At 49.4% G+C, this 22403-nt stretch overlaps 1 protein-coding gene across 18 annotated transcripts in view; it reads right to left on the reverse strand.

Annotated features, from left to right (window-relative positions):
- Nucleotides 1-606: 606 nt before the first annotated feature.
- Nucleotides 607-22403, reverse strand: part of myo6a (myosin VIa) — a 28284-nt gene continuing 6487 nt past the window's right edge. For 3 of the 18 annotated variants that reach the window (XM_044106607.1, XM_044106608.1, XM_044106593.1), the window contains exons 5-36: nucleotides 21747-21876; nucleotides 21561-21666; nucleotides 21186-21241; nucleotides 21019-21116; nucleotides 20214-20378; nucleotides 19397-19477; nucleotides 17773-17953; nucleotides 16714-16858; nucleotides 14910-15067; nucleotides 14750-14841; nucleotides 14538-14610; nucleotides 14336-14463; nucleotides 13403-13498; nucleotides 13109-13279; nucleotides 12884-12922; nucleotides 12715-12808; nucleotides 10702-10832; nucleotides 10546-10623; nucleotides 10235-10364; nucleotides 9609-9699; nucleotides 8913-9063; nucleotides 8282-8490; nucleotides 6643-6721; nucleotides 6137-6297; nucleotides 5731-5769; nucleotides 5056-5091; nucleotides 4754-4792; nucleotides 3751-3854; nucleotides 3157-3288; nucleotides 2825-2851; nucleotides 2074-2292; nucleotides 607-1620 (exon numbers count right to left, since the gene is read on the reverse strand). In XM_044106607.1, coding sequence (XP_043962542.1) covers nucleotides 1421-1620; nucleotides 2074-2292; nucleotides 2825-2851; nucleotides 3157-3288; nucleotides 3751-3854; nucleotides 4754-4792; nucleotides 5056-5091; nucleotides 5731-5769; nucleotides 6137-6297; nucleotides 6643-6721; nucleotides 8282-8490; nucleotides 8913-9063; nucleotides 9609-9699; nucleotides 10235-10364; nucleotides 10546-10623; nucleotides 10702-10832; nucleotides 12715-12808; nucleotides 12884-12922; nucleotides 13109-13279; nucleotides 13403-13498; nucleotides 14336-14463; nucleotides 14538-14610; nucleotides 14750-14841; nucleotides 14910-15067; nucleotides 16714-16858; nucleotides 17773-17953; nucleotides 19397-19477; nucleotides 20214-20378; nucleotides 21019-21116; nucleotides 21186-21241; nucleotides 21561-21666; nucleotides 21747-21876 — 3639 coding nt within the window. In that variant the 3' untranslated portion in view covers nucleotides 607-1420. The remainder of the gene's footprint in view (nucleotides 1621-2073; nucleotides 2293-2824; nucleotides 2852-3156; nucleotides 3289-3750; nucleotides 3855-4753; nucleotides 4793-5055; nucleotides 5092-5730; nucleotides 5770-6136; nucleotides 6298-6642; nucleotides 6722-8281; nucleotides 8491-8912; nucleotides 9064-9608; nucleotides 9700-10234; nucleotides 10365-10545; nucleotides 10624-10701; nucleotides 10833-12714; nucleotides 12809-12883; nucleotides 12923-13108; nucleotides 13280-13402; nucleotides 13499-14335; nucleotides 14464-14537; nucleotides 14611-14749; nucleotides 14842-14909; nucleotides 15068-16713; nucleotides 16859-17772; nucleotides 17954-19396; nucleotides 19478-20213; nucleotides 20379-21018; nucleotides 21117-21185; nucleotides 21242-21560; nucleotides 21667-21746; nucleotides 21877-22403) is intronic. The other 15 variants (XM_044106594.1, XM_044106597.1, XM_044106599.1 and 12 more) reach the window with 15 other exon arrangements.

Here is a 22403-nt window from a genome sequence, read left to right on the forward strand (position 1 = left end):
CTAAATATTTAGAATGACGCTAGCTGCTAGTATGTTAATTCACTCACCGAAAGCAGGAAGTGGACTACCAAAATAAAAGCTGAGTTTCCAGAACCTTTATCGACTCCTGCTTTTGTTTCCGCCTCCATCCCCGTTTTTTTCCCTCTTTAACATTTCAGTTGATGCAGGGCTGGAGACCAGAACCTGAACAGAACCTCTGCTATTGTTCTGATATAATACTCTAACCATCAGAACCTTCAGAATGAAACCTGTTTTTGAACTGAACGAAACTTTGATGATGTTCTGCTTTACTAAGATGGTTCTGGTCCAGAGAACCAGATGGGACGGGTCCAAAGTAAAAGTTCAGCAGCTGGCCAGATGTTACTGATCCACAGCTGGTTCTGAGGTTTGGACCTGACCCGGTCAGTTCATCTGGACCAGGACAGAATTAGCTCCGCCTCTTGATGGTTTTAGTTTTATCTCCTGGAGGACCATAAAAGCAGCTGCTGGGTTCTGGTTCCGGTTCCGCCTGGTGACTCAAACTGGACCCTTTTATTTATTTTATTTGAATTTTAGTTGAAATCTTGAATTTCAGCTTGTTTGGAGTAGAAGAAGAGAACCAGGAAGTAGAACAGGAAACAATTTATTCAACCGTTGGAGATAAGGGTCAGAGACGCGGATCAGAACCTCCTGGACAGGTTCCGGTTCCTTTCCTAACAGCATCAACATGCCGACCCGACAGCCCAGTTCAGGCTGGATGTCGATGCCGTTTGGACCCATCGGTTCTGACCCGGCTCCTCCTGCAGGTTTTCAGCAGAGAACAGACAGGTTGCCGGTTTGATTCCTGCATGTTTTATTGCTTCTCATTCGGAGCCACAAAAGTAGAAACTTTCTCCCAAAAATAAACTCGTTTTCCGGTCGATCCGCTCGGCAGCGTCACAGTCTGGGAGGAAGAAAATCCCGGAGCGTCCGGTCTTGGCTGTTGCATAATCGTTTCATTTTCCTTTTCAAACAGGAAATGATGTCGGAGCCGAACAGGAAGTGATGTCAGAGCCGCTCCAGGATACAACATTCCCAAATCAAACAGAAACAGGAAAAAACGAGATTCATTCAAAATTAATCACTTCTGGAAAACATTCGACCAGAACGGAAACGAGCATCAATCAGGATGAGGAGCGGCTCCGCCTCACGCCGCCGCTCCGGACCAGCAGAACCGACCGGATTGGACCAGGTCATCGGCCCACTGCCGGGTGGGAACGCTTCATCGGAATAAATCAGGAAAGCATGATTAGAGGAACGAGATACTCCAGGTGTGGAGGTCCGACTGCAGCGGCTAGCCTGTTAGCTTGAGTTAGCATGTTAGCCTCCGTTTGCCTGCAGACGTTAAAATTGGCTAGTGGGATTAGCTCCTCCTGCAGGTCGGGAGCGGCGGCGCACCCCGTCACTTCAGCAGGCTCTGCAGCATGGCGGTGGCGAAGGTGGGGCGCGCCTGGCGGCTCTCGATGGCGCTGCGCAGGTACTGCACTCCGCCGCAGCGCTCCCAGATCTCCTCGAACTGCCGGGGCAGAATCTCCGCGCCGCGCTTCCGGGACAGACCCGTCTCCTCCAGGCTCAGCTCGCACATCTCCATGTCGTCCTTCCCTGCAGCAGAACCAGAATCATTAGACAGAACCAGCAGTCCAAATGTCTCAGAGTTTCTATAAACAGACGAAAGGTCTTTGCTCCTGCAGAGATTAAATCCCCTTCTGGAAAACCGGGTCATCATTTATCTGTAGGACCAGTTCTAGAAATCGGCAACATAGAACCAATAGGTGGAAGCTCAGGGCATCATCTGCTGAAGGGAGCGTTGCTACAGCAACTAGAAACAGAACAGAGCAGCTCTGACTGGAGCCGGTCGCTAACTGTAGCTGCTAATCCTGCTAGCACGCTTCGCTCCATATAAAGATCCCTCGCTAAAACCTCTGCTTGAACACAACTACCCACGATCCTTTGCTGCATCACCAAGCCCCAACCCACAAACCAACGGTAACAAGATGTATATGAATACTGCCATTCACACTGCAGGTCGTGACCCCGTTAGCCCCACCCACTGACCTGCCACCAGCAGGATGGGGTGCTTGTCGGGGTGCAGCTCCATCTGTCGGGCGATCCAGGCGCCGTCGAAGTGCGCGTACCACCAGCCTTTCTTCTGCTGCGGCTCCTTGAACTGTTCCGCCGGCCGGATGAACGGGATGCGGAAGTAACGCTGCTGCCGATTGGCCGACAGCTCCTGCTGCAGCGCCGGGAGGGGCGGGGCCAAGCTCTGCTGGGCTGCTGATTGGACGAGATATGTTAGAGGCGACAGGACATGGAGATGGACCAGAACCAGACGCCCCAGTCTATCAGGGCCTACAGGCCGCTACGAGACCCAGAACCAGAAGATGCAGAATGTGGGAAGAATCAGAAAAGGTTCTGCAGAACCAGCAAGTCCAAATCCAGCTGGATCAGAACTTCACTGATGGAGCAGTCGAGGATCAGAACCTGAAACGGTTCTGCTCGGGTTCTGCTCGATCACACTTTGTTCTGGACGCAGTGTAGACCGGCACCACCAGAACATCTACCTCCAGCGGGACAACAGATCAGAACCAGTACCTCTCTGACCAGGATCTGAACACAAAGGTTCAGCCAGGTTCTGATTCTGATGAGCTTTGTCTGGTCGCCATGGAGACCAGAGACCCTCCCGCCCCCTCCCTCTAGGAAGCAGAGCAGCTAGAAGCAGAACCAGCTGTCCCAGTAGGCCCAGTTAGGAGCAGAACCAGCGGAACCAGCAGGTTAGTGGAGGTTAGCCGGGTTCTACAGAACTTACGTGTTTCTCTGGCTGCAGACGGAACATCTGAAACACGGAGACACAGGATGAAGACGATTCTGCCTGACCCAAACGGGTCCGACAGGTTCTGGTACAGAACCAGAACCTGCAGAAGCTTTATTTTGAAAATCTGACATAAATCCATTTCCTGTTTGGGGCAGAAACATCAGAACTTCCTGTTCAGAACCAGAACCTCTGAGAAAACTAGTTGGATCAGAACCTTCAGGTGGCTAGAAGGTTCTGATATTTCCTGACCAACAGAACCTTCAGCTGAACATCTGAAGAGCTGGTGTAACTAGAACCGGTTCAGAACCAGAACAGAAGCGGCGTACCGTAGTCCATGACGGAGCGCGGCGCTCGCTGCTCCGTCTCGGCGTTCCTCTTCTTGTTCCGGGCCTTCCAGGCGTGGTACACCTTCAGCCGCCGGTGGAACTCCTCCCTGCAGGCGGCCAGCAGCTCGATGTCTGAGGGAGAGGAGGACGGGTCAGGACACGGTTCTGTTGGGTCCACCCACTCAGGGAGCTTCACTGGGTTTGGGTTAGAATTTATTAACATGACAGATCTGATCCATAATACACTCTGGACCCAACAGAACTAACAGTCATTGTCTCTTCAGCTGCTCACCAACCCTGAGACCGCCCAAACCTTGACCCAAAGAACTCAGTCAGCACCGACCCAATGCTGCTTGGTTCTGACCGTTTAATACTTTCAATTAGATTCAGAAAATCGAGCTGACAGTTGAGTAGCCCCGCCCCTAACCAATAGCCCCGCCCCTCGTCATAAAATCAAGTAACTTCTGGATGTGTATGGTTTGCCACAGAACGTGTTGATGGACCCAAATCCCAAACTAGATCAGAACTTCAATCTGGATCTAAACATGAACCTGGATCCAGATCTAATCCAAATCCCAGATCCAATTCACTCACCACATGATGTGTTGATGGCGTCCCGCAGCTCGGCGTACTTCCATTTGCTTAACTCAAACTTTTTGGCGTTGGCAGCAGCTTTGTTGGCCTGAACCTGCGGCCCTCTGGGACAGGAAGCAGAAACAAGAAACAGGAAGTGAGAGGAAGACGTGCAGGTGAGGAGGAGGGGGAACGCCGAAGAGCCACCCGAGTTCACTGAGTTTCCCACTGAAACTGGTTCTTATCACTGTTCTGATCCAAAGAGAAGTCCAGAGTTCTGGACCAGCATAACAGTTGGTGAACCAGAACTCCCAGTGAACTCCCAGTGAACTCAACTCCATCAGGAGCTCAAAGGTGGAATCAGAGTCCAGTTCTACAAACAGAACGGGGGTTACGGGTGAGAAACACACCAAGTGGAGGAGAGGAGAAAGACCTGCATGCAGTAGAACCCAGTAGAACCCAGTAGAACCCAGTAGAACCCAGTAGAACCCAGTGTCCGACGGACAGAGTGAGCAGAATCCATCTGTGAACTGTCAGCAACTTCTTATGTTGGAAATTCAGGAATTTGATTAATTTTAATTTAAAATGTTGATTTCTGTCGTTGCATCAGAAACCAGGAGATCCATTATTTCGTCTTCATCCAGCTGCGCAGATCAGCGGAACCAGCTGGACCGGACCTCTGCTGGTTCTGGACATTAAAGCTCTTCATCAGAAACCTAGAAAAACCAGGAGGCCCGCTGGTGGCGCTGTAATCCACGCCCAACCCGGGCCATCTTTCGGGTCAGACGTTCTGGCAGTTCTGGAGGTGTGAGCGGGAATAAGACCCGGGCAGCAATTCCCGGTTCACCAAACGTCTGAACTTCCTTCACCAACGGGTCAGAACCTTCAATGGGTCGCAGGTCCAGAACCTTCTTCTTTATGGACCAGTTTGGATCAATCTGGATCACCTGGTTCTGATTAGCAATCTGATCCGAATCTTAGAGAGATTGGAGAGATTTGGTTCCAACGGACGGATTTTACCCACCGGGCCAGAAGTTCGGTCATCTCCTTCGCCATTTCCTCCCTGCAAAGCATGATGGGCCGGGTTAGCAGGATGTGGGCGGAGCTTAGGCACATTTCAACCCAAGAAGAAGAAACCAGTTTCTGCTCTCAATGTGAAATTAACCCAAGAAGAAGAGGCCAACAAACTCCCAGTTTACCCAGAAGAACCAGAACCAAAACCCAGTTTCTGACCAGTTCAGGTTTTCTAACTGGTTCTGATCCGGTTCTGGTCCATACGGACCCGACCAGATGCTGCAGGACAGCAGGTGTGTGAGAGGAACCTACATGGTGTAGCTCTTCAGCTTGGCGCCGACCTGCAGACTGGAGAGAGTCAGAGTTAGAGCCGACGAAGAGGAGGAGCGATGAAGAGGAGGAGCCATTCTCCTCCCTGGCGATCAATCAGGCGATCAATCATTGATACATCTTCGAACATCAGCTCCAATCAGAGGAGGTCGGACTGGTCACCAGTTGAACCAGTTCCTACTGAAACCGGGCCAGAACCCTTCACTGGGTCCTATTGGCCACCAAGCTGGACCCAGCAGAACCGGATCCATCAGAACCAACCACAGCTCAGCTGTCTCTGATGTCACCCAATGAACTTTCTTCTACGGCGGTGGGCGGGGCCAGACCTGGTTCTCTGGAAGCTGACCCAATCGTCTTTGCTGGGTTCCTTCCAGTATCAGTCCTGGTTCTGACCCGGTTCTGAACTGGAACCAGCTTGTTGAGACAATCAGAACCTGGATTCAACCACTGAGATTCTAACAATTTGCAGTTTATGTTTGAACTGCTCTGGTTCTGGTTCTGAACCATCTGGAGGGTAGAGCTGGTGCTGATCAAGTCGGAAAAGGTTCTAGTAGGAAGTGAGGAGGTTCTGTTAGATTGTTACAGCATGCAGGGGTCACAGGTCAGGGGTCAGAAAGAGCCAGGGCTAATCAGAAAGGTTAAGTCTGAGGATCTTACGCTGCTCTCTCTGGAGACGATGGAACGGAGGAGCCGTTACTGGAACAGGAGAACATCATCGTCAAACACCAGAGAAGAAGAACATCGTCAAACACCAGAGAAGAAGAACATTGCTACACATGGTGGAACTTTGTTAGTTTCCTCCTGAGCTCAGGAAGGGTAGCCGTTATAAAAATGGCTAATGGTGATCCAAATAAACCAAGGTCCAGGTTCTGGTTCATTAAGGCCTGAAGGAGAAACTGGACCGTCATCATCCAGAAACAATTCTATAGCTTTATATGAATTTATCAGATTTTTCATCATTTGGAGATTAATCTAATTTTGTTTTGTCATACACCAGGAAATAGATTTGTTCAGAGCAGGTCACTGTGAGCTTCCTCAGCCTAGAGGTCAAAGGTCAGGGTACCTGCGCAGCCCAGAGTCGTTCAGTGTCTCGTCGGGGATCAGCTCCGCCTCGCTCTGGGCGATCCGCATGGCCAGCTCCCGGTCCCTCCGCTCCTGCTCCAGCACCGCCTGCCGCGCCACTTCCTCCTCCCGCTCCGCCTGCAGCTGGAGCTCCAGCTCCGCCTGGGGACAGATTACAATCTGGATTATTTGGTCCAGATAGTCCCTGAGCAGGTGGAACCAGGAACAGCCTACTTCCTGTTTCTGTGGATGTCTATGCACCTCCACTTCCTGTTATAACAGGGTTAGCAGGACTGCTAGCATTTAACAGCTAACAAGGTCAGCAGGAATGCTAGCAGTTAGCAGCTAACAGGTTAGCAGGAATGCTAGCAAAAGGCCGCTGTCTGAATGAGATCCAGGTTATATTAAATATTTTTAAATGCTGCTGCTCCGGTTGAACAACCTTGGAGGAACTTGAGTTTCACACATGATCTTCAGTGAACTCATCCAGCGTGAAGAAACACCAACCTGCAGCCGCCTCTCTTCTTCCTCCCTCTTCTTCCTTTCCTCCTCTTCCTGCTTCCTCTTCAGCTCCATCTCTGCCTTCCTACAAAGGAACAGACGGAAGGAGAGAGGGAAGTTCATCCATCTCTGTAGAAGTCCTGGGTTCCAGTCCGAAGACATTCCCTAATGATCAACAGGCATTGGGAAACCGTCAGGGCTGTGGACCGGGCCGAGCGGATGAGAAACGGTGGACAGAATGTTCTGGGTTTTTTTGTTGTTTTTTTTCCTCCAAAGAGTTTTTGCGGCGCTAGTGGCTCGTATTTTTGTGACAATAGTCCGACAGGAAGGAGGGTGAGGAGAGGGGGGAAGACATGCGGCAAAGGTCATCAGGACCCGGAGTCGAACCCGCGACATCCGTGTTGAGGACTAAGGCCTTCAAACCCTCTGCGCCACCACAGAATGTCTCAAGTTCTGGGTTTTTATTGAAACATTATCTTGCCGTTTGCTCATGAACTGTGGATGTTCCAGAGCTCAACAAGCTAAATCAGTACATTCAGCCGCCACAGCTCCACGCTGCTCTGCTAGCAGTTTGGATTGGAAGACGTTTGGATGTCCATCAGTCCAGTTACAAAGCTGTTGTCAGCATGAGTTATGAACATGTGACTCAAACTGGACACAGCGCCCCTAATGGTAAGGTTGAACCACTACACCCTAGGAATGTCAGAGTTTCAGAAAAGTCTGACAAGCAACACGTTTATAACTTTCATATATGAAACTAGCAACTTACTGAGAAACACACGAGCCATGCTAGCTAGCCCAAATGCTGACTGTCCACCAGGGGGCGTGTCTGACTTAGTTAATAAAGATCACCTGCGGTACCACCATCCAACCCAAAGAGGGCAGCACTGAGGCAGCCTTAAGCCCAATTAAATTGAGATGAAAATGTCACAATTTGCACAGAGACCAAGACAGAAGAACTGATTTAGACAATTGTTTTGGGGTTCAGTTAGATTCAGATTAAATCAAAATGTTTTTATAGAAATGATCGTGACAGATTTATTCTACTGAAACTTCGTCCAATATACTGACTTTTTTTCACCGCTGCAGATCTGAGATCAGGACAGCTGAAGGTCATTCTGCTGGGAAACGTGCAGATGAAGGCTGCACGTCTCAGGCCACAACCTTCAGCAGGCTGCAACCTTCAGCGTGCGGCGCAGGGGGAACGAGACATAAAGCTCAGCCTGTCGTCTCTAATGTGTGACATTAGTGAGCGGCGGCTTGTGACGAACACGACGGCTCCCATCAGTCCTGCTAAAGACTCCCAGGCTGCAGCCTGAACGCGCAGCGGGCCGTGACCCGCATGCAGAGCGCCACCACCGCCGCAGGAAGGGGAGGGCTCCCAATTCTGGGTCCCGGCTCTGAGCCAACAGCAGCTGCGGATCATCAGGCCGGAGGAACCAGAAGAGGCTCAAACCTTCCGACCAACCCGGACCCACCAGCGCAGCGGGACATATAATAAAGCTTTCCAATATTTTTTCTGCGTCAAAAATTTCGGGCTGACAGGAAAACGTATTTCTGCCAAGCTGAGTCTGAACTGATCCAGAGTAATCAGATTACTCCAACAGACTGTGGACCTGCGCTGCGATTGGATGTTCCTACTTACAGGCGGCGCTCCTCCTCCTCCTGCCTGCGGTGCTGCTCCTCCTCCTCCCTCCTCTTCCTCTCACGCTCCATCTCCTCCTGGATGCGGCGCAGACGCTCGCGCTCCTCCTCCTCCTTCTTCTTGTTCTGCAGGTCCGTCAGCAGCTTTTCCGACCGCTTCACCAGAACCTGGTACTCGTGGTCGATGTCGATGCGGCTCATCACGGTGTTCTAAAACGCAGGCACAGAGGGTCAGAGGTCAGGTTCAGAAATTTCAAGCTGAGGATTTGGCTGGTCTACGTCTGACTTTATGGTCAGGACTGTCATGGTAACCACTCAGCTGTCGTTACCATGACATCGCTCAGACGACAAAGTTCGTCCGTACAGCCGTCATTCCCGGCACTATGAGCCCGTCAGAGCCAGCAGACCGGCCTATTTAAAACCTGGATTCTGCCAGGACATCCATCGTCATCAGCTGTCAGCAGCTGCTAACTACGGCAAACCATCACGCCCAAACGTTGGCTCTATTGCGCCACCTGGTCCAGAAAGGACTGAAGAAAGAAAACTGGATATATACGCATCCATGGATGGGCTCACACAACAACAACTGGCCCAAATGTGCTGCCAACCCACCAGAACCACCAGAACCTCACCTTGATCTTCAGCATCAGGGCGTTGATGGCGTTCTCCAGCTCCTGGATCTGCTGGCTCATCTCCTGCTTTCCCTCCTTCAGGCCTCCCACCACCTCCGTGAAGCGGCCCATCCTCTTCCTCAGGTTCTGGACCTTCACCAGCCCGTCGATGCTGCAGACACACAACCGGGTCAGCTAGCAGGGCGACTCGCCATTATTCCAACATCGATCATTTTGAACACATTTCCTCTCTACGTCGAGTTTGGCTTCAGGTCAAAGTTCACCCAGAAGCATTCATGATTCAAAGAACCGATACGATCAACAGAAACGAGTCCGGCTCCCAGTCTGCTGTTTGAGTCATGAGGTTCTGAACCAGTGGTTCCAGAACCAGAGCGATTCTGGTTCCGACTGTGACCCGATCTTGTCCATCACTGCAGAATTCCCTGCAGTCGTCGTCGCTCCAGTAATCCCTGACGGCGCCGCTCAGCACAGATCAGCAGGCTGTCAGAGAGGATGAAGGAAACGACGCTCCAAACGGTTCTAATCAGACGGATCGGCCGCCCGGAACCGTCGCACGCAAAGAACGCAACGAGCAGAACGCTGGCGGCGGCGGCTGGGGAATGACGGATAATGAAATGGAGGGAGCGTGGCGGTCAGAGAGATGGAGGAGGAAGCTGCTAACCAAGGACAGGAAGCGGAACAGGAAGTGTAACCCACCGAGGCTTGTGCTTCTTCCTGCAGAGCCACATGCGGACCGTCTTCTGCATGGTGATGCAGGCGCCGGCCCGGTACAGGATCTTGTTCTTCACTGTAACAGACAGACAGGAACCAGTTTAAACAGCTGGACCCAAACTGGACACGACACCAGAACCGCAGAGAATGGGAAGGTAAAGGCCCAGAGTCTGCCAGGTGGAGACATCTAGTGGCTCAGACATGAAACTGCAATGAAGTAAATATGTTGAGAGCTGGAAACAAAAATCTAAAGATTTTTAAAGTCCTGATGCTGCATCAGATGGTGCAGTAACCACCTGAACCAACCAGAACCAACCAGTTCTGGACCAGTCCTGGTTGGTTCTGACCAACAGAATCGTTGTGCCTCTTCATTACAGCGAATGATTTCAGCCTGGATCAATGATGGCCTGATTAGTGTCAGCATTTATAAATCCACAGGTTTCCAGTTTTCTGTCATGATCTGAATCGGCTCAGTAGTTCTTGAGGTTCTGGTCCGATAGCAGGAGGTTGAACCAGAAACGACTGATTGGTGTGGATGGAGAAAGTTTCCGGCAGTAAAGAAGCAACGCTTCAGGAGAAACGATGAAACGTGAGGTGATGAAGCTGCTTACGCTTGATGACGGACAGAGCGCACCACTGGACCTTCTTCCAGCGGCTGTGGATCAGCCATGTGTTGACCTTCTGGACCAGCGCCGCCAGGTGCTCCGGGTCGGACCTCATGATCTGGTCAAACTCTGCGAACTGGAAACCAATCAGAACAGTAAGTAACGTCTCTGCTCCGTTTGAGAGCCTGACTGTCACTCTGCTGTCCGATGTTCTGGTGAAGGATTTCCCTGGTCCGAGTCGGGCCTCCAGAGCCAACAGGCTCGGTTCTGGTCGGCAGATCGGTTAGTCTGGTGCAGAAAGGAAGGAAGGATCTCACCTTTCCAGGGCGGAAGAACACTTTGGTGAGGCCGAACTTGTAGTCGTTCTCGTCGAGTCCCAGAGCTTTGAACAAAGCCTGCAACAGGAAAACACAACAAGGTTCTTACAATCAGCCGCCAGGGCCCGGTTCCGGTCCAGAGCTACAAGAACTCACCTTACAGAAGAGCCGCGGGTCGAGGCGGGTCAGCTTGGGCGGCATGTACTTCTGGTACATGTTGTAGAGTTCATGGAAAGGAGCTCTGGAGGGAAAGCCGCCCTGCATCAGGTCCAGAACCGACACCATTCCTGCAGAACACGGCCCAGAACAGAACCTCAACATGTCTGAACCTTCAGGCAGCTGATCCGTTCGCAATCAAGTTCGTTCAATTTTATTTCCCATGTGACATGAACGACCAGCAGTGAGCTCTGTCGCTGTTTTCATCTTCTAGCAAAGGTTAAATCCAGAAGAAACGTTTCCACGTTTTCATCACTACACGTTTAGACGACGGCAACTCATTATATCAAAATATGGACCAATCTTCTCTACGGCGTCTCCAAATGATTTTTGACTGGAACGTGGAAACCAGAGCGCATAACTCCAGCATCTGCATTGGCTGCCAGTTTCTTATCAGATTGATTTTAAAATCCTTTTATTGGTCTCATATTTACCAACCAACTGATAAAGGAAATTTCAAAACCTTTGAACAGTTGAAAAACGAATTTGGGCTCCCTAAATCAGACTTCTATAGATATTTACAACTTAGAACCTTTCTGATGACACATGACAATTGGACTAAACTTCTTGAACCCACACCTATAGAAAATTTCCTAATGGATATACAAAGGGGAACAATAAAGTAATTAGTAAAATGTATGACCTGTTTCTCTCCATGAATATACAAACAAAACATAAATGGGAGACTGAATTACAGGCCTCAATAATTTGGGACGCTTGGGACGAAATCTGTACAGAAACACATTTGACAACAAACTCTAATACATGGAGAGAATTCAAGTGGAAAATAATAATCCGGTTTTCCAGAACACCAGTGATAACCAGTAAAATGTAACCCACACAACCCAATCTATGCTGGAGAAACTGTGGGACACGGAACGCCAACCAGACTCATATTCTGTGGTGTTGCCCTAAATTAAGTGAATTTTGGAAGGATATCTCTGATGCCCTCAAGATAATTTTCAGGAAAAATATTCCAAAAACCCCCTTGGTGGCAATTCTAGGAGTAATACCCGATGGAATAGACAGAAAGGCTGATAGATATCTCCTAAGGATTTTGCTGACTGCAGCATTGAAGTGTATAACTATCAGATGGCTGAAAGCATCACCTCCAACATACAACATATGGATTCAGAAAGTTTGGGACATTTATTTGATGGAAAAAATCACATATTCCTTAAGGCTCCAAGAAGCTACTATTAATACGAGATGGAAGTTTATTACAGCGCTACTAATCCAATGATGTAATTGGTGAATCTCCCTCCTATTGGACCAAACTAACATGCCGTGGCACCCAAGACTATGTTACCACTTTATCTCTAGGAGGATCTAACTGTAAGCTTGTATTATTTTTATTTACGGTTTTTGTGTTGTTTTTGTTTAGATGTTTTGTATTCATTCTCACACCTGATAAGAAAACTTATTATCTCACCTTCCGATGCCACGTTTAATGTAACTGGTAAATGTCAATATGAGTCGGAAGTTTGTATTCATGTTTGTATGTTATTACTAAAAATAAATAAATAAATAAAGTAAAAAAAGTGCTTTAGAAATACAAGTGACATTGAGGGTCAGGGCAGGACCACCACCCACTCAGAGGGAGTGTGTGGGGCCTCGCTCTGTGGCGTGTCCCTCAGAGGCTCGGTCAGCCTGTGGCAGCGTTTCAAACCCTGGACCTCCAGGAACAACGTCCTGCAGGTTTTAGATGTTGAAGGAGCTTCTCTCCTTAAACTCACCAGGTGCTGGTCCAGTTAGTCCTTTAATCTGAAAATGAAGCAGAGCCTCAAACCTCTCTAGCTGCAGGAGATGAAAATGCTCTCAGCTTCTTGTGGAGAACAATTGATGTTAATTAGAGGAGATTGTACTGTCTTCTCTGCACGCTGAGTCAATTAAAGCCAATCATCAGCGAAGCAGCTACTGCCAGAAACAGGAAGGAGCTCCAGCGGTTCGTACCGGAGCACTGCAGCTGGGAGAGGATCTGAGCTCCTTCAAACTGGTGGCTGACCATCTTCAGGTTGGGTTTGACGCAGCGGATGAAGCTGGAGCCCTGAAGGAGAAGCGGATCAGTCAGACCCAGAGAGCAGAACCAGAACCAGCGGCCCTGGATGGGAACATGACTCACCGTGCTGCGCAGCTTGTCCAGGAGAATATTCAGCTGCATCTGCAGGAGAAACAGGAGCTCTGTCATTAAAGCAGTTGGTTCATGACCACATTTCTGCTCGAGGACACGCAAGCATTCACAGGATGTGGTTACCATAGAAACACAGGAGCTGACAGGAACCAGAGCCCATCAAAGCCCGTCAGGTCAGCCCAGCGGGTCAGAGGTTGTGCTCGGCGTCCGGCTCACCTTAAACTTGTTTCCGACGCTGATGAAGCTGAGCTTCCCGGCCTTCTGCTTGGCGTCCCGGCTGCCGGCAGCGTTCTCAAAGAGCCGGCGGACGAAGCGGTCCTTGGACTCGCTCACCAGGCTCTCCAGGGACATGTGCAGCGCGTCGTTGTTCTTCTCCACAAACTGGGTCTGATGAGAGACACGAGGACACGGTCAGACCCTGCAGGGGTCCGACCAGGCAGCCGGACCAAGTTCAGGTGATCCGGGCCGGACCGGACCGGACCGGGCTGCCGGCTCCCCAGCTCAACCCACCGTCTCGTAGCACACGGCTCCGGCAAAGTGGCGGATGATGAAACCTTCGTCGTCCCGGACGTTCCGGTGGACGGCCAGCTTGGACTTCCTGGGAATCTGGGGGAGACAGAGACAGAGTCATCAGGACGTTTTCCCAGAACCACCAGAACCAACTGAGCTGATTTAAGCTGGTTCCAGTTCAGACTAGAGGATTTACGCAGTAACATTCAGGTCCTTTATTTTGAAAATACAAAGTACTTCCTTCACCAGCTGATCATTGGATGTGGAGATAAAAAGCTTTTATTATTTCAAGAAACTAAACTCATCTGATCACAGATTCTAGTTGTTTTCTGGCCTCTAAGTCTGTTTCCCTCCTTATGGTCCTGTAGACCCGGTTCTACTGGAACCAGAACATCTGCTCCACCTGCAGCTGCTGTGGTTCTGAGTCAAACCAGCCTGTTCCCCTCCTGGCCTGTGGGGGCGCTGCACCAACAACCACTGAAGGAAACCACACAAAAACCTCTGAAGACACTGAGAGCAACTTCCTTCTTCACCAGATGGAAACAAGATGGAGGCGTCAGATTTTAGTGTTGGAGGATTTCTCTTTAGTCTTTGGCTGAAGACCAGGAGACATTTCTGCTGCTAGCGCTAGGCTAGCACGTTAGCTTTGGTTGGATTTACCCAGAATGCCCTGCGCTGTAGTCCACTTCCTGATTTTGGAGCAGTCCCCAGACCGCTTGGTGTTCACATTCAAACCGAAACCAGACCGAGGTTTGGAGGACCAGAGGTCAGAGGTCGTCTAGGGTTCACACCTCACCAACTGATCTGGACTTTCTAGGCAAAGTCGGGTTCGTTCCCCAATGATGTTGTGACTATCCATGTGGGTCTGTGAGCTGGCAGGGCGTTTTTAGTAAGCCACTGGTTCCAGGCTTCAGCTGCAGCAGCGGGACTCACCGTGAGGCGGAAGTGGTTCCTGTGTTTGCTGTGAACCGTGTCGGTGAAGTGCTGGTCACTGGGCTGAGGCAGGCGGTTCTCCTCGTCTAAGATGTCCAGAATGCCCACCAGCTTGGCCTCCACCAGGTCTGCAGAGACAGAGGAGACCCCCTGATGAAGAGGAGGAGGAAGCAGCAGCTGCGGGACGTCCAGAGGGACCTACCGATGCAGTCCTGGTTGTCCACGTAGTGAACCTCGTTGACCCCCAGCCCCTCCTTCTGGTACAGCTCTTGTTCCTGCGGAGCAAACCAGACCATGACGGTGAGAGAGACTAGGTCCAATCAGGATGCTGCTTCCAGCTTCCTGGGTGCTGCTAGGATATCGCAGGAAACCAGAACCCAAGTGACTGGGTCCGTTGTCATGGCAGCAGCTCACCTCCTTCAGAATGCGCTCGTTGAAGAATTGCTGCAGCTTCTCGTTGCAGTAGTTGATGCAGAACTGCTCAAAGCTGTTGTGTTCAAAGTATTCTGGAAGACAGAGAGAAAGTCAGAGGTCATCTCCCTCCCACGACCCCTCTTCCTCATCGTGGACTGACCAAAGCCGGCGATGTCCAGCACGCCGATGAAGTTAGCCGAGGAGTCGAAGGGGAAGCACTGGTTGACCCGCGTCACCACGTGGTCGAAGAGCCGGCTGTAGGTGGCCTTGGCCAGCGCATCCCGGGCGTTGTTGGCCTGCTCCACCTTCAGGGGCACCCTGGGGAGACACGGGGTGACCTCTGACCTTTACAGACTTCACTAGGGAGAGTGAGCTGGCGACCTCACAATCAGGTTAGCAACAGCTGCCAGGAACAGGAGCGTGTCGGGTTGGTCGACCACAGATCGGGTCTTTCAGCAGAAAGCATTGCTGACTGCAGAAGCTAAGAGGAGTCATGCCGTTAATTGTTGGACCAAGCGAAGAAGAGGTCAATCTTTGACCTCTGCTAAGATAAGAAAAGCACAAACTAATCTGCTGCAGGGAGAAACCAGACAGCTACCAGCCCTCAGACTTCAGCATCACCGACCTGCAGAATCGACCTGCTAACAGGTATCACAGTTAGCAGGTACTGCTAAGTTAACAGGTAGTATCAGCTAAGTTGTATATTAGCTAAGATACAGCTATGTTAGCTGTATCTTATGTTAGCTAAGATACAGCTAACATAAGTATCATAGCCAAAGCTGCTAACATAGGTAGCACAGCTGACATAAGTATCTTAGCTAATGCTGCTAACATAGGTAGCACAGCTAACACAAGTATAGCTAACACTGCTAACATAGGTATCACAGCTAACATAAGTATCTTAGCTAACACTGCTAACATAGGTAGCACAGCTAACACTGTTAACATAGGTATCACAGCTAACATTGATAGCACAGCTAACATAGGTAGCACAGCTAACATCGATAGCACAGCTAACAAGTATCATAGCTAATGGTGCTAACATCGATAGCACAGCTAACATAGGTAGCACAGCTAACACTGCTAACATTGGTATCACAGCTAACACAGGTACCACAGCTAACATAAGTATCATAGCTAACATTGCTAACATAGCTAACACTGCTAACATAGTGCTAGCAGTGTTAGCTAACACTGCTAACACTGCTACCTGTGCTACCTGTGTTGACAGGTAGCACAGCTAACACAGGTAGCACAGCTAAGATAGGTAGCATAGAATGCTGCATCCCTTGAAGGCAATTTTTTTAAACAAAATCAAACGATGATGTGAGAGAAAGAAAACTACTTCAGAGATTGAAAGTTTCAGATTTCTGTATCGTACGATGCTAATGTTTATGTTAATCTGAGCAGCATTACAGATGCAGGATGGCTTCCACTCAACAATAATGTGCCGATTCTGTAGTGGCCCGGCTCGGTCTGTGGAGGTTAGGGCCAGTATGAGCAGCTGGCCGGTTCTTCAGAACTGGTCAGAACCTCAGTCGGGTCCAGAAGGCCCGGTTCCAGCAACCTGAGCTTTATACGACTAATGGGTCGTCAGCTTGTGTTCTTAATGGTTCTGCTCACCAGCAGTCAGTTCAACTGTTTGTTTCTGATCAACTTCTAACAACATCTTACACACCTTCAGCAGAGCAGAACCTGGCAGCATGTTCACTAGTGGAAACTGAAAAGTGTGGAGTGCTTTTGGATTCAGGAGAATTTGTTCCGTTTAGGCTGAAGTCCTGTGTGTGTGTGCGTGTGTGTGTGTGTTTGTAAACCTTTGTGGGGACCAAAGCTTGAATCCTGTTTTTGGATTAGGACTAGGATTAGGATTAGGCTGTAGAAATGAATGGAAGTCACTGGAAAGTCCCCACAAAGACAGCCAATCAAAAGATGTGTGTGTGTGTTTGGTGAGCAGCAGCTCTTACTTGATGGCCGTCCCCTTGGCGCCTCCTGCAGACGTGAGCATAACCCTGGTGGTGAGGCTGACCCTGAGGTCGTCTTGCTCCAGGCCCAGCAGCTCAGCGCAGTGCTGCAGCGTCTGGCCCGACTGGTTCCTGATGGTGCAGCCGCCTGCAAGACAATGTGGAGGGAAAATCTTTGGTTTTGCTGTTGATCTGGTTAAAGTGGAGCCTGTCATAGGTCAGGGGTCACCAATCTGAGACTGGGAGCTGCTTCATGATCCAGCAGTGAAGCTTGTTTGATACAGACATGAATTTTCTTGGCTCGGCCTTTACAACAATCATACATGTATGGCTTCCTGCTGCCTGATCTTACTAATGTAGTCATCAGTAGTGATTTACCAAGGCAGATACGCTGTTGGACTTTTCCCCCCCTCCAGGGGGTCTTTTGTGGGCTCTGATGTCCCTTATTTGAAAGTAGACTGACAGGAAGGGGGAATAAGAGAGGGGAAGACATGCGGCAAACGTCGTCCAGGTCCGGGAATCGAACCAGCGACTGCCGCGTCGAGGACTGAGGGCCTCCAAATGTGGGTCATGCTATCCCCTAAGCCCACGCTGTTGGACTTTTAACTTGTGATTCGCTGTTGGAGCTTTCCTGATTCTGGATGACCCAGAATGACGGACAGTTTGATGGTTCCAGCAGATGTGAGTACTTGAGATTTTTTTTTAATAATTAAAAGAAAAGAACAATTTCTGTCATTTTTATTATCCAAACCTGTTTACTATTAACAAAACTGTGTAGAAAAAATATCTTTTGTATGGAAGAAGAGGTCAACCTTTGACCTTTATATTGTTGTTGGAGTTTGAACCTCCTGTTCTGACGGGTCGCCGGTCGACTCACATCCGCTCTTCCTGAGCGCCTCAGAATGCGAGTTCAACGATTTGATCTAGTTGGAACATTTCCCAAAAGAAAAGAAATTAAGCAAACATTGTTTGATGTCAGCTGACCGGCGACCCATCAGAACCAGAGGAACCAGAAGAACCATCAGAACCAGGGGAACCAGAGGCTGAATCTGGGCGGCTCACCTGAGGTGCTTCCGGCCTCCTCGAAGTCGATGTTGCCCAGATGCAGAACGCCGGCCACCACCCGGAACAGGTCCAGCTTCTCGGTGTCGCCCAGGCCGATCTTCTTCATGGCGACGCTCATCCTGGTGAAGTCTCCGTGGTCGTCCAGCAGCGGGTCCTTCAGCGGGCCGGCTTTACTGTGCTGAGGAAACAACGCACCCTGTGATGAACTCCCGGCCTGAAGAGGGCGCCGTCTCACTGTTCAAACCTTAAACTGAACGTTTCTCCTACTGCTGCTCCTCAATCATCTTTGGAACAGTTTCTGGCTCAGGAGCGCCACCTATCACCTGATTCCAGGTAGATTCAGTCTCTGCAGGTTCCAACCTGGACATTTTTATTCATCTACCTCCTTCACCTGTTCAGCCTGCTGATGCTCCCAGCTATGCTGATGTTTCCTTTTATTTCTGCAGAGGAATCTGATTGGCTGAGAGCTTCACCGTCACCGTGGAGACAAAGTGTCCAGCCTAATTTCTGTAAAACTGTCCTTGAGGCAATTGAAATGTAATATCATTCTGTGAATATCGTTGGTGGATTTCTGACTGGCCGGGTTGATGCTGAGTCAGCTTTCCCAACAAACATCCAATCTGACACAAATAAATATAAATAAATATGATTAAAGGTTCCGGTCCGGTTTTCATCCTGGTCACAGCACAGAATCACCAACACTCTCCTCCTGAAAGACGGAAAAGAGCCTTTTCTCTCCTCACCGCTGACAGTTCTTGGTCTCTCCAGCCCTCAGGTTGAACACGTCTTTCTCAACAATACTGTCTCTTTTCTCTCATATTAACAATAATTTCCACCTCTGTAATATTTCCTCTCTCTGCTCTCTGCCTTCATGTTCTGGTCATTTCTCCCATAATTCCCTCCTCGTTGCTCTGCCTCATAAATCGATCTGTAAACTTCTACTGGTTCCAGTCTCTGCTGCTCTCATCGCCACCAAAACGGCCTCATTTCACCACATCACTGCATTTTACTACAACTTCCTAACCTTTGCCCTCATCAGTCTGACCTGCTGCTCATCGCCTGCCCTTCACCTTCATTCTTCCTCTTCCTCATCCTCAGAGCCTCTGGTCCGTCTCAGCAGCGTGGGGAAAAGGAACGCTGCTCCTCCTGACACCCGGAACGTCGACTCAAAGCTCGAAGCTTCCTTCTCACTTTAACTGCCGTTATTTTGTGGTTTTGTGTCTTGCAGCCATTTTTACTGTTTAATTTGTGTTTTTAATGTTGTAAAAGGTTCTGGGGGTTTGAAAGGTGCTGGCAAATAAAACGCATTATTATTATTATTATTCAAAGTGACACAGAGATCAAAACTTTAACATATTAGAAACAATCAAATGAAAACATCCTGACTTAAATACAGTATTCTGATTAGTATAACAGGATAAAAATTTAAAACAATGTCAAACTTTAATTAATTTAACTTTGGAGCCCTCAGGGAAAAGAACTCAATGGGTTTCCTGTTTGGTTCTGCTGCTTCAGCCCCTCTGGAGACAAATACAAACCAGCAAATGCTAATAGCTGTTTATTATAATTAGTATTATTATTACCATTAATGCTGATCTGTCTGCAGCCAGAACAGGTTTACCTCTGAACTCTTCCGGTTCTGCAGAATCTGCTGATCCGTGTCTTTGGTGGCGAAGAAGCGAGTGCATCCTCTGTTCAGATACTGCAGCAGAGGCAAAGGCACAAAACCATCAATATGCATCTCCATTTCTGGAAAATTGGATTTCATAAATCACAACCATTTATAAAGAATTATGTCAGATCAAATTAAAAACTGAGTCTTAATTCATTAAATCTTGTTTAAGCGGTTGAAATGTGTTGCTGCAGCAACACTGAAAAAAATCAAACATTTAATTTAGTCAATATTTCCAGTCTGGAGAACATTGATCATTTTTAACATAGTCATAGTGTTCCTCCAGGCAGGCTCTGTCCTCTGCTGCCCCCTGGTGTTCAGGGCAGGCAGTGCAGCTGCAGGACAGGTCAGGATATTCCCTGCAGAATCAGACCTGCCCCATTTCTCCTGCAGGCTGAAACTCAGCTTTACATTTGGTGCTCGGTTTGCTCTTTACCAATCTCAATAATTCTTCTCCGTGTTCACAGAAAGCCGAGGAAGTTCCCTTTCTGAACATCTGATTTCCAATCAGCAGACAGAATGTGCTGCAGAGGTCTGCATGGTGACTGGCTGCAGGAGATGGAGCAACGCTGCATCCTGTATTCCAACACCTCAACATGTCAAGACTGGATCGGATCGGGCCTGCTGAGGCCTGCTGGACACTCTAGTCATGCCAGGTGAGTCTCCAGTTTGGACCCAAAGGCTCTTGCCGCTACCAGGCTCTGGGTTTGGTTGCGGCTCCGATACTGGAGCTCTGATTGGCCCGTTAGCAATCTGGCGTTCCTACCCTGAAGGTGTCCGGGGAGCTGAGATGGAACTTCTGGCGAATGTCCTCCGGCGCTCCAGCGCACAGGCGGTAGAAGATGTGGTAGTTCCTCTCCTCAGAGCTCTGTGTGCAGATCCGGGACTTCTCCAGCAGGTAGTGGGACACAAATCCGCCGACAACCGCGTTCTGGTGGGAAACAGACAACACACTTCTTCAGAAATCTGTCCTCCCAGGGGTCAAAGGTGAAATGCAGCCTGATTGTACTGGGCCAGAGGCAGCAGAGAGGAGAATGGCAGGAACTGGGAACAATGCTCAGGAAGACGATGGTAGAGCTTCGCTACAAAAATTAGCTGAAACATGGTCTGGATCTAACCAGTGATCCAGACCAGAGGCAGGCCAGAACGCGTCGAGTCAAACCTCTACATGTCTAGCAATGAATTCATGCTTCACTGTGACTGAAGCAGTTTAGACCAATCATCTCTCAGTTGGTGATGGCATTTCATGGACATGTCCGAGATAAAATGACCATAGAATAATTTTAGAGATAATAACTAGAGAATCACCTGCAACAAAGACAAACCAAAAACACTGAGAAGGATGTTTAAAAAGAAGGGAGTCAAGCACCGAGCCCTGGGGTCCCCCCCGATTCATAACGTCTGTGGTTTACAGTGTCGGCGAAACGGATCCAGAGGTCTCTCTGCCAGCTCACCATCCAGACATGTTTACCAAGTCCTGCTGGTTCTGTAGTTCTTGGCTGAAACATCAATGTTATGGTTTCCTGCAAGACTCGGACTGAAACACTGGCGGCCAATTGCAATGAAGTCACCTTCTCGTTGAAGTGGATCTCCACAAACTTCCCGAAGCGGCTGCTGTTGTTGTTCCGAACGGTCTTCGCATTCCCAAAAGCCTCCAGCAGGGGGTTGGCTGCACCAATCAGATGGCTCGGTTAGTAACGAACGAGTTTGTTGCCCACAAAGAAGAAATTCTCCTTACCTTCCACAATCCGCTCGTCGATATCCTGACCCGTCCCGTATGAAGTCGTCAGGTACCTGGAGACCAGAGGAGAGTCAGAGATATTCTGAAGCGAGTCCGTTCTAACGAGTCCAAACGATGCTCTAATGACTCCGCTTTCTAACCAGTCTGAGCCGCCAGTCAAACGGCGCCTTCACTGTGCGCCGACCACATTAGAACCCAGCCTGACCAATCAGGTCAGTCAGGTCCACTGGGCCTCTGACGTTGCTCTAATGGAGCCAAAGGTGCAGCTGATCTGAACCTCAGAACCGGCTGAGCTGGGCCTCAGTTCCTCCAGCTCTTGGTCCCAAACAGAAAGTGCCGTTGAGCTAGACAGGAAGTCTCATCCTAGCCTACCTGAGAACAAACTTGGTGTTTTCTGTCTTGCCGGCGCCGGACTCTCCGGACACGATGATGGACTGACTCATCTTCAGGACCTTCATGTCCCGGTAAGCCTTGTCAGCTGCAGAGCAACACATGGAAGATTAGCCCACTCCGCCCCAAGCTGCCCCTCTGCAGAAGACGCCCTGGAGACGCTCTCACCGATGGCATAGACATGTGGCGGCAGCGTCCCCAGCGACCGGCCCTGGTACTGCTTGATGGTGTCCACCGCATAGAGCTTGGGGATGTCGTAGTACGGGTTGACGGCGATCAGGATGTTGGCCACGTACGTCTGGGGAGGACATGAGACGGAGGAGACGAAGGAGACAGGTGAGTCTCTGGGCCAAACCTGCAGCTGGAGGAAGTGAGGATCTGACTCACTTCCTGCTGACGCGCTGCAGCAGAACCAACCCAGATGGGTCCCCAAGTTTGTCTCCTTTGGGTTAATTAAAGATGTTTTCAATCATTTCTCAAACAGCAGTGGATTATTCAGGAGGTAATGAACAGTCTTGAATAGATTTATTATAGTTTATGAAAACTAACAAAGTAAAAACTAGTTTGTTAACTGAAATAAAAATTTAGCAAGAAAAGGAAAACTACCTGAAACTGTGTTGGCCAAACAAACTCAAATGAATTGAACTAGTGAAAAAGAGTTCAGTTTTTATTTCTGTCAGTGGAAATTTTATGGTTGTTTTATTCCTTGCTGTTCCACATTTCACCAGCAGGTGGCGGTACGTAAACCAGCTTGGAAGCAGTATCCCAACGAAAAACTGGTTTCTGGTTTTGGAAAGATGAGGCTTGACATAATCAGTCTGGTTA

This window comes from Gambusia affinis, linkage group LG22 (assembly GCF_019740435.1).
Source record: "Gambusia affinis linkage group LG22, SWU_Gaff_1.0, whole genome shotgun sequence".
NCBI lineage: Eukaryota > Metazoa > Chordata > Actinopteri > Cyprinodontiformes > Poeciliidae > Gambusia > Gambusia affinis.